General features: G+C 48.2%; 1 protein-coding gene across 2 annotated transcripts; it reads right to left on the minus strand.

Annotated features, from left to right (window-relative positions):
- Positions 1–1,191: 1,191 nt before the first annotated feature.
- Positions 1,192–6,114, minus strand: LOC136518299 (exosome complex component RRP41 homolog). Of its 2 annotated transcripts, XM_066511949.1 has the most exons (12): positions 5,966–6,114; positions 5,839–5,885; positions 5,652–5,712; positions 5,050–5,091; positions 4,901–4,968; positions 3,947–4,025; positions 3,816–3,852; positions 3,263–3,379; positions 3,093–3,178; positions 2,837–2,926; positions 2,654–2,707; positions 1,192–2,567 (listed from the first exon to the last, which is right to left on the minus strand). In XM_066511949.1, the coding sequence occupies exons 1-11, from the start codon at positions 6,020–6,022 to the stop codon at positions 2,663–2,665; spliced, it is 729 nt and encodes a 242-aa protein (XP_066368046.1). In that variant the 5' UTR covers positions 6,023–6,114; the 3' UTR covers positions 1,192–2,567; positions 2,654–2,662. The 2 variants fall into 2 exon arrangements, with proteins under 2 accessions (XP_066368046.1, XP_066368045.1); XM_066511948.1 differs by having other exon boundaries at positions 1,197–2,707.
- Positions 6,115–11,560: the final 5,446 nt, after the last annotated feature.

Consider the following 11,560-nt stretch of genomic DNA (forward strand, 5'->3'; position numbering starts at 1 on the left):
ATCATGTTAGCTGCTAACATACTCTTTTACAACAAAATAAACACGAAGTAAAACAATGCTTGGATTTTCTAATATGGGAGTTTGGTTTTCCAGTGATAGTACTGTTTCCTGCTCCGTCATAATAGAAACTTCTAGTTGTTGTGTTTGAATGCTTACAGTTGTAGCAATCTGGCGTAGTGGCATCACTATTGTAATCTTTATATCACTTTGCACAGATATGCAGTACAATAGGAACTGCAGCATATCCAGATGTGCAATGCCTAAATTTGGGATTTAGGCACTTTATGACATGGCACATTGCAGTATATGAGTGCTAGTAAACTATTATTTTTTCTGTTTTAACTGTTATTTTCTTGTTTGTTTCTCTTGCATTTGTTTGGGCGTATTGGTAAAACAGTGGATTGGCGGCTCATCTCTCTTGATAAAAGTTCATTCAGTTTAGGCTATGTGGCAATTTTGTTGAAACTCAGATTATTGTTTTTTTTATGGAAACAGCAAGCGAATCCTCTCCTAGAACATACTTTTAAAATCAAAGGGAACAAGCATTCAAGAATATGTGCAGTTCAGATTATATCAGCCCATCATAGAACAATTTTTTTCTTCTTTGGATTGTGATAATCATTCATCTGATAAGGTTTTTCGTCTACTACTTTCAGACAAATGGAACTGGGTGATAAGGTAGTCGGTTTTCTACTGACCCTGACAAGCTTATCCATATTTACATACTATACATTCTGGGTCATCATTTTGGTTAGTGACTTCTAAGCTTTTTTTCAGTTTCAGTTCAAGTAGAACTATTATGACTTTATTTCTGAATGGTTATTTTGTTCCTCTTGTTCCCACCCTAGCCATTCGTTGACAGCGATCACTTTGTGCACAAGTACTTCCTGCCTCAAGAGTATGCGATTTTGATACCTGTGCTGGCCGGCGTAGTTCTCCTTTCATTCTTGAGCGTCTTTGTGGGTCTTGTGATGCTCAAGTCAAAGAAAAAAGAAGACCACTTGATCGGGTTTGTCATCTACACTGCAGTATTATTCACTTGCTGTGATGAAATACATGAGTTTGGAGTATCTAATTGCTAGGCGTTCAAAAAAAGTATCTAATTGCTAGAAGCTCGGTTCTGTAATCAGCTCGGTCGTACTTTAAAGGTGTTTATACTTTGTAATTTGGATGTATTTTTTGTATTTTTTATTCTGGTGTTCATCAAAACTCTAGTTAGAGGTCACATATCATTAGCCGTTGTTTGGACTGAACAAAGGGTGAACCGTTGACAGTGACTAAAAGATGACCGCTGACTCATCCTCTTTCGAACTGCCGTGTACTCGGGTTGTTATCCAAGCGCTCAGATTCAACAGGTATTGTAACTAGATTAGAAGAAACATGTCCTCAGCCTTCCAAAACCGACTCTGGACTTGAGATCGTCCAGGAGCAGTGAAGCACGCACGCGGTGACAGAACTGCATTCACCTACTGGTACACTGTCGCTACAGCTAATGAACTTGGCATACTTTGCGACTCTGGACGGTGTCAATTTACCATCCACCAGCCAATGGAGCAGCCACCGGGTAAACCTCATCATACTAGTTGCCTGGGAGATTTGGAAAGAGACGGATGCAAGAATTTTCTATCATCATCGGCACACAATGGCAGATGGCCTCATTAGTAAGTCAAATGAAGAGGCAAGACTCTGGCATGCAGTAGGAGCCAGTGAGTTTATATTAGTCCCCTTGAGCTGAGCTGAGGATGTGTTCTTAAGCTTGGTGGGTGTTTTTAGTTTTTTGCTGTATATACACAACAATGCCCCCGAGTCAGTGCACCTCAGCTATCCTTCAGTTGCTGGATTCAAGAATTATGCAACTTCGCTTGGGGACAAAGGCGGAGCTAGAAATTACGTAATGAGATGCTAAAATATAAATTCAGGGACAAAATCAACATTTTTTTGTTAAAAAAACACATAGCAAAACTTTGTACACACAAGGGTTGAAAAGAGCAACTTTAATACTACGCCCTAGAACAGGTCCCCTACTTGTCTGTGGGGAGTGGAGGGGTGGGTTTCATAGCAAATGCAATAAAACTAGGCAGCACTGTGGCATTGCCCGCAAATGCTCTACCAAATGCCCACAAAGTGGGAGGGGGGATTTTGGGGGCGCCTTGATTTGGGGCTGAGCAGGAGCCCCACTGGACCTTCTCTTAAAAAAATAAAAAAAATATTATACCAGTTTACAGGAACTGTCACAAAAATTCCAATAACACCTTACTGAGGATTAGCAGTACAATGTCACCCTCAATTTATATCAGTTTACAGGAATTACTGAGGATTACAATTCTAGGTTCCTCACAATTCCAGCATATCTTGTATCTCTGATGATGACAAGCTGCCTTAGAACAACTTCTGATGACTTACACATACTCCATTGGAAGTTCAAGCAAGCCAAGGAAGTTCCTGTGCACTGCAATGCAATGCACAAAAGCCATCCATCCACAACAAGTAAGACTTTTTAATGGCTGTGTGATGTCCATTGTTGGGTCAGCAATCTTCGACAGGTTCAGGTCATTAATTTGCATGCACTGCCGAGTACGGAGATAAACCATTTTAGTTTTACCCAGACCAGTCAAGGCTTCAAGTGTAAACAAACTGGGCAAATGGGATGCACCTCCTAAGGTTAACCACGCTGACACTCAAGCTTCTTTGTGTTCTCCAATAGCACCTGTTTCAGAACAATCGTCAACAACCCAGAAGTTCCAAAGGTCAATGATAATGATAGGTAGTAAGTCAATGTAAACAAAAAAAAAAAATGCAGGCAAGAATAATGGAATATCAACAAAAAGTTGTTTACCTCTCGGATGTAACTTGCAATTGCTTTGCACCCTTCTATTGCAAGGCCCATTACATTTTCAAATGTATCCATCGGTAATTTTGCATCCATCTGAAAAGGCACATTTTAAGCTGCTGTTTCTGATGCTAACAAAAGAATAATACTATGCAGTAATCAAACACAAAAGAAGTATTTCACAGGAGAGCAAATCTGAAACATATAATTTGATTGGGCCTAGAGAGTCTTGAGGCAAGAATGTGATTCATGATCTTTCTACCTGAAGTAAAGTCACTTTGTCCATCTTTGCAAGAATGCCAACGGTGACATCGGAACCCCCAGCACTGTCTTCGAGGTAATTTAAATCTGGTATAGTACATTAGAATTAGTTGACTTTATTTATACCATAAGATTACAATTAAAGATATGAAAATTAGGTAGGTGTCTTACCGAGCAAAGGAGTAGAACACAGATAGCCAGCACTGCAAGATGTGACAATGTCTCGCATTGGAATCCCAGCATCTGCAAGAGCTAGTGTTGCAGCATTGATGCAAGCTGACCTCGTTCCTGTTGTACACATTTTCATGGTCAAGATGACAATAATTTTGAAGCACAAACTATGGTTAAATTATTTCCTAGAGGCAAAAGAATAATATGCCATAGCATGAATGAGTAATATAGGTTAAATTATTTCCAAGAAGCAAAAGAATAATATGCTATAGCATGAGTAATATAGTAATATACTAATATGCTATAGGAATACTGGGTAATGTAGCTAAGGGTAAAAGGATAATTGGTATACATTCTCCAGCTTGTCTCATCATGCAAAGCATAAATCTAGATTTACTCAGCCCACGGAAAAAAATGCCCTTGCTTGACCTCGTTTTACATTTAGAAAAAAAGAAAGAAAGCTTTGGTCCAGAATAAATAATAGAGGGGTTCAGAGTAAATACAGCCTGGAGACAAGCTTCAACAATCAGAAATAGGAAAGAAGAACACCTACCACCATCAGCTTGAAGAACTTGGACATATATATCAATCTGCAAAAAAGTATAACAAGCATTGGAAGTTGGCCCTGATATCATACAAAAAAACTAAAGTTTTTTAAAGGACACGTGACTAAACAGAACCAACCTGTGAGCGTGGCATTAAATGTGTTAATATGCTTGCCTCCATTGTCTGTCGAATAACAAGAGAAATTTCTGTTGACCGCCTGCCAGATGATTGTAGCGTCAATTCACTATCATAGTATAGGCAATGAAATGCCATGTACCTTCAAGCTAAATCCACTTTAGTTCACGCAACTTATATCCACTTTGCACACTGGGTGTTCACCCCAACAGCAACTAAAGCAAATCAACTAAATTATACTACAGCAATGCAGCATTGTTTTTGTTACGCCGGATGCTACTCATGAAATTTCTGGTTTTAACCATGACCTTTTTTTTTATGGAAATAGGAGGGGCACGCCCCTAACGATTAATATATTAGAATATAGAGAAAAAGAAAGGGGGGGGCGGGGGGGGAGGGGGAAGAGAAAGGAACCAAGAAAAGAATAAGATCAAGGTACTGAATTACGACTTATATAATACTGATATGGCTGGGAATTGGGGAATTAAGCAAACAGGTGGAGGCAAGTTCACCCTCTCACGAGGTGGAGGCCCGGTTTAGATGAATTAGGGACAACTGTTTACTTGCCAAACTCAATAGCCGATGCCTTTGAGATCTCAGTGCCTAAGAAACCAATCTAATAAACTGACTACCAAGCTAAATTTCCTCTGAAGAAACAAAACAAACCAACTAATCACATCACTAATCCTCTGTTACAGCTTTGGGCGCTGCGCGCTGGGATGGATGGACATGTCAGGCTTCTAGCGACACTGGCATGTGCAGACCACAAAGCCATCCAACAAAAAACATCAAACACGCATTCGTTCACTGAGGATTCTTTACTCTATTGGGAAAGTCAATCGTGATTTCAAAAACACAGGATGCAAGGAAAAGAAGCTTGTTGATAAGGTAGAGAGAAAAATAATACACATTTGCCATATCAGAAGTCAAATTTTTACTGTGTTGAAGTTGGAATACCTGTCACCCTTTGGTTTTCTCCTCCGATCTCCTGTACTAAATTCTGCCATCCTATACTCACAACGAACCTGCATACAGAACTCTCTCAGGAACACATCACAAAGGACAACCTAGAACTAAAGAATGCACTTGGAGCGGTGAAACTTTACCAAAGCCTCGTTGCTGTTTACTTGCTGACCTTTGTTCTGAACCTGAATGAGCAAACCAAGAGCAGTGAACTTTTAGTTATTTGGTTACACTGAAAAGTAAATTGCTCGTCCTGACAACAGGAAAAAGAAAATAAGGAGGTGCAACAAAGCAATATAAGGTGAAGCCCTATGACTCTCAGGGTTCCCTGGTGTTGTGTGTAGTTTGACAGGAAGGAAAGAATGCGAGTCATTGATATTTCCATAATTCCAAGTTCTCCATCTCCAGTATAACTCAGGAAAGAACACTGCATATAAACAAACAATGTTCTACTGCCCATAGGCCATTGTGGATCCTAGTGGTTTTCAAACACTCTTCATGGATATAGAAAATGTAAACAATAGACAAGTTTTTCCATATGATCCCCACTTTCACTGAAAAAGCCCCCTAAAGACTAAATTCAACTATCACACAGTACACGAGCAAATGTTTTTGAACGGGAATACACGAGCAAATGTGAGCCTCCTCTGAGAGGCATCTCCTCAAACCCGCAGTGCTCATGACCTATGTATCACCACTGGCACATGTATACACCGAGATACACAAATAGGACAGAGGGAATCACCTCTCGAGGGCCGTAGACGGCAGCGATGACTCTGGTGTTGCCCATCTCGAACAGCGCCGACCTGCGCAGAGCAACAAAAACCAGCAGAACCGATCAAAAGCGAGCACCGTACCGCCGTCCGCAACCCTAATGGAATAGGAGTTGGTTTCGCTCCCGTCCATCAGAGTCGGAGGAGAGCCTTACTCACCCGTCTGCGCGCGCAACGACGCCGACCTCGCCCTTGAGTTGCCGCATCTGCGTGACGTCAAACACCGGGTGAGACAGGGTTGTGCGCATGAACCGCGCGAGGGGGAAAGCGGGGGAGGAGGCATCACCTCGTTGGGACGGCGGCCGTCGACGCGGAAGCCGGTGAGGGGGTTCACGTACTCCATCGCCGGAATCGCCGCTGGATCTCCGTGTCCTAGTGACGCGCCGCAGCTAGGGAGGACGCAGCGAGGCGAGGGGACAAGTGAGGCGAGGGTTTTGTCGGAAGCTTTTACATTTGTGGCATAGCCATATAAAAAAAAAAAGTTAAGCTCCCACGAGCACAATCGTTCTAATTTTTTTTTCTCTTCCCAAACAATTCTATTCGCTTTTCTATTGAACGGTGTCAAACAGATAGATAAAATGATAATTTTACTCTATAGTGGGGTCCGTTTTTCAGCCACCCAAACATTCTCTTCTCTCTTTCTCTTCTCTTTCCTGTGTACATGAAGGGCCGAGGGAGCTCTGCGCTGCGGCCTAGTTCTCCGCCCTCGTTGCCGTCCCGAAGTGCTCGAGGCTCGCGTCCCCTTAACTGGCGATCGCGTGACACGGTGAGCACGAACACGAGAAGGCATCGCTGCTGCTGCCCACGCTGCTGACCCTAGGCGACATCGCGCCGCTGCCAACGCCATTGCCGAAACAGCATGTTAATTGCTTCACGCTGCCTTGCACCGACACTGGCCGCTGCCGAGCATCGCATCATGCCCGACTATGCTTGCCGCTACCAGGCCTAGGATGGCCCTCCATAGGTGCAGCTGCCAGCTGTGCTCGAGGCAGCCATCGTCTTGCACGCGTTCCGGTAGAGCTCGTCCGCAGCCACCGTCTCACGTGCCCGGTGGTGATCACCCGCGCGTCGTGGATGCCGCCTCCCGCGCCCTCCTCAACTGCGGCTCCTCGACGTAGCTCAAGCAGGCTAAAGCCTCTGTACCTGATGCTCCGGCCACGCGCGGTGTACCTGGTGGACTTCGCGTGCTTCCACACCAAATCCCAATTGCCACGTCCTTGTTCGCGATGTTCTTGGAGCACTCCTGTCGGGTATCGTTATTAGGGATACCCAAAGCAAGGAGGTTAGCACCCACGCTGACTCCCCCAGATCCCTCGAGATGTATTAAAAGGTCTCGAGCGACCCCAAGGCCACAGACTCCGTCTCGCCCAAGGTCGCGGGTTCCGTCTCGCTCGAGTCTCAGGTGCGGGCTCCGTCTTGCCCGACCCCGAGGACATAGGCTCTGTCTCGCTCGACCCCGAGGACGCGGGCTCCGTCTCGCCCGACCCCTTGGGTGCGGGCTCCGTCTCGCTCGACCCCGAGGACGCGGGGTCCGTCTCGCCCGACCCCTCGGGTGCGGGCTCTGTCTCGCCCAAGGTCGTAGGTTCCGTCTCGCCCGACCCCTCGGGTGCAGGTTCCGTCTCGCCCGACCCCGAAGACGTCGGCTCCGTCTCGCCCGATCCCTCGGGTGAGGGCTCCGTCTCGCTCGACCCCAAGGCCGTGGGCTCTGACTCGCCCGACCCCTTGGGTCCGTGCTTCGTCTAGCTCGATCCTAAGGACGCAGGTTCTATCTCGTCCGACGGGGACCCATACCACCACCAACCACTTTAGGTCCAAGCGTATGGGCCTGGGTCAAAACTCTAACACCAAGAAAGAGGCTGACACGCCTCGATGTAACCCGTGGCCATGATGGGCCATACCTGGCGATTCACATCAAGAACAGTGTTGGGCATACCGATATTGTTTTGCCTGACCCTCGTACAGACGCTAACATGGACGTTAGTTCACCATGACGTCCGTCGGGACGAAGTGGAATGCCATGATCGGGAGATGACGCCTGCGCATGGCGCCAGTGAAGAACAGGGCCGCGATGTGAAGCCATCCCTATTGACATCTACAGGATCGGTAGGACCCACATAAAGGAGAAGAAGGACCTGATGACCCTGGAAGCCTTCTTCTCTCTCTTCGCTCTCTCTCTCTCTTTTCTCTCTTGTTCTTCTCCTTTTCCTCCACTGTAACCCACGCTTTTCCTTTGCCTATAAAAGAGAAAGCAAGGCGCCCTTACCGAGGTCTCGGACGAACGGATCAGAACACAAGAGCACAACACGAGCACACAACTGAGCCGCGATCGAGCTCTTAGCACCTGTTCACTCCTTCCACCAGAGACTTGGGATCCTTTCCCTCTCTCGCCTGTTTATAACCCCTACCACAAACCAAGTGCCGGTAACACGAGCAGCAGTGAACTAGACGTAGAGATGTTCCGTCTGAACCAGTATAAACCCTTGTGTCATCCGAGCACACCATTCGAGCCAGACGCGCAAATACAAATTTACTCGTTGGTGGTCCAAAAACACCGACAGTTGATGCGCTAGGTAGGGGCTTTTTGCGCGTCTTGACGTCCACATGAGGCCTCGGATGACTAGTCATGGCGTCAGCTAGGCCCTAGGCACGCATGTGCGCTTCGGGAACCTAGACTTCATCGTTATGATGGAGGTAGAGTTGGCGCAGGTTCCCATCGCCGTCCAACCTCTTCACTTCGCCGGCCTCGACGCGATCGCCGAAGCGATTGAGGAGCTACAGCTGCACGCACTGGAGACCCATGCCCCCGGGAGCGACTAGCTCCTTGGCTTTGATTATAGGAGGCTAGAGCGTCAGCTCGGCGCCTTCTTAGGACCCCGACCATCCCGGGAGCACCTGGGCTGCCTCACCTTCTCGTTCGTCAACGTCATGACGTAGCTTACTAGACGAGAGCCACTCTCCTAGAATACCTCATCTGGAGTGCCCCAACAGCGCTCCCGTTTGGTCTGCGCAATACCGCAGAGACCGTTGGCCACCTTGTGGTGCAACACATGCCCTCATCCCCTACGAACGACGAGTTCGTGGGGATAACCAAATATGTCATGGAATCTTTCTACGACCTCCTCGTGGAAGAATCAGAATCGTCCTCTGACTCTGACTCCAGCAGGGGAAGCCATCACCCCTCATGTGAATGTTTCATGGCAGGTACCCCTAAGAAATACATCGAAAGCATCCATGAGGGAGGGCTACCCCAGCAGATGACCTCGACGACGATGTTGAGGGGGACGTAGGGGCCCCACCCCGCTTGCGGGTAGAGTAGCTGAGGGCGCGACACTAAGAGCTTGAAGAAGCATGACTCTAGCTCAAGTAGAAATGCACGGAGCTCGAGCGAGAGATTGAACGCCACAGAAACAGTGGGCGTGCGCGTGTTGTGGCCCGCGACGTGAACCGGAGGATCATCGAGGACGACGAAGCCCTCCCACACTTCACTCGGGCAAGCCAGAACATCGATGCCGCATCGACCTTACTCCGGGGGCTTCCGAAGCCCATGACACCCGAGGATCATCGGGCCCATCATGAGATTCGCATGCTACTCGAGCGTGCGGCGGCGTAGTAGGCTGAGAGCTCGCTATCCCAACGACACAAGCTCAATGCTAGCCAGCGCACGTCCTCAGAGTGACTCGACAAAGACGTGTTAGTCCACCAGGCACAACAAGATGGTAGGCCACATGCCATGATCCCGGTGCATGAACGTCTCAGCCTCCACCATGACGCGTGCGACACCATCGATGCCCATAGGCATGCCTACGGTGATGCGGGGGAGGAGGCTAGTTGTGGCTACCACCCTCATCGTGGCGGATGCTATGACAGCGACGAGGACCAAAGCTCGAGCCCTGACTTGCCGGGACCTCAGGCCTTTGGCCGACACATCCTCAATGCCGTCTTCCCACCACAGTACCGACCACCAACCAACATCCCAAAATACTCTAGGGAAACAAACCTCAGACTATGGCTCGAGGATTATCAGCTTGCTTGCCAAGCTAGTAGAGTGGATAGTGATGATTTCATTATCCACAACCTTCCATTGTTGCTAGCTGATTTGGCGCGAACATGGTTGGAACACCTTCCACCCAACCGAATCTAAAGTTGGGTGGACCTAAAAGAGATCTTCGTGGAAAACTTCTAGGGCACATACGCGCATCCTGGAAACCCATGTGATCTAAAAAAAACTACCAACATAAGTTTAGGGAAACTCTTTGTGGGTACATCCGGCGCTTCTCCCCGTAGTGCAACGAGCTGCCTGACATCACCGACACCGAGGTCATAGGAGCTTTCCTGTCTAGGACCACCTGTGAGTTCCTGGTTCACAAGCTAGGACGTAAGGGCCCATGAACCACTGAGGAGCTCCTTGACATCGCCACCAACCATGCCTCGAGCGAGGAGGCGGTCGGGGTGATTTTCGACCGCCTCAAAGGCAAGGCAAAGCAGGACGAGGATGTCGGCAAAGGCACCTCCAACTGCCCCAATAAGAAAAAGAACAAGTAGCAGCGTGAGGGCTCGTTCGTGGCCACCGCCTACCGCAAGGGGCTAGAAGCCCACCGAGAGTACCCCATACCACTTTGAGAAGCTGCTCAAATGGCCATGCCCGAACCATGCTTTCCCCATCAAACACCTATACAAGGACTGCGTCCTCATGAAGTGGTTATTGTCCGGAAGCTCCAACAAGGGAGAGCATAGGAAGGAGCCCAAGCGATGATGCTGAGGGGAAGGATGGTGGATTTCTAGCGCTGGATGGCTGCCTCATTATCTTTAAAGGGTCGACAACGTACGACTTCAGGCACCACCAGAAGCTTACGTGCCGCGAGGTCTATACGCCCGAGCCAACCACGCCTTCCTTCCTCTAATGGTCAGAGTCCGCCATAAGCTTTGATTGGACCGACCACCCGAAAAGCGTCCCATAGCTAGGAAGATATCCGCTCGTGGTCGACCTGATCATCGGTACAAAGCGGCTCACTAAGGTGCTGATGGATGGAGGCAGTGGCCTCAATATCATGTACGCTAAAACACTCAATGCCATGGGCATAGACCGATCACGCATCCTACCGATCGAGGCGCCTTTCTATGACATCATACCTAGAAAGTAGGTCGTGCCACTTGGGTAGATCGATCTGCCTGTCACCTTTAGAAATTTGAGCAATTATAGGACGAAGACCCTTACCTTTGAGGTGGTCGAGTTCCATGGAACCTACCATGCCATCCTAGGACATCCATGCTACGCGAAGTTCATGGCCATCCCCAACTACACCTATCTAAAGTTGAAGATGCCGGGTGCATGCGGGGCCATCACCATCAGCGCCTCCTTCCAGCGTGCCTATGAGTGTGAGGTCGAGTGCTGCGAACATGCCACGGCAATTGTCGCCTCCAAAGAGCTTGCAACCTTCAGGGAGGAGGTTGCCGAAGAAGCACCCAACCCCAAGCGGACGGCGGGGTCTTTTGAGCCTGTAGAGGGTGCCAAGGAGGTCCTCATAGACCCTAGCAGCTCCAAGGGCAAAGTGGTGTGCATCAGCACTATGCTTTCCTTCGAATAGGAAAGCACGCTCACCAACTTCCTCCACGCCAATAGAGACATCTTTGTGTGGAGACCCTCGAACACGCTAGGCATTCCGAGAGAAGTCATCGAGCACACCTTGAAGATTAGGCTAGGCTCCAAGCCAGTGAAGCAGCGTCTATGTTGCTTCAACGAGAAAAAACGTAGGGCCATCGGCGAGGAGATTGCAAATCTTTTGGTGGCCAGGTTCATCAAGGAGGTATACCACCCCGAATGGTTAGCCAATCTTGTTTTTGTATGAAAAAAGAGTGGGAAATGGAGAATGTGCGTTGACTA

The sequence above is a fragment of the Miscanthus floridulus genome, chromosome 17, assembly GCF_019320115.1.
Source record: "Miscanthus floridulus cultivar M001 chromosome 17, ASM1932011v1, whole genome shotgun sequence".
Taxonomy (NCBI): domain Eukaryota; kingdom Viridiplantae; phylum Streptophyta; class Magnoliopsida; order Poales; family Poaceae; genus Miscanthus; species Miscanthus floridulus.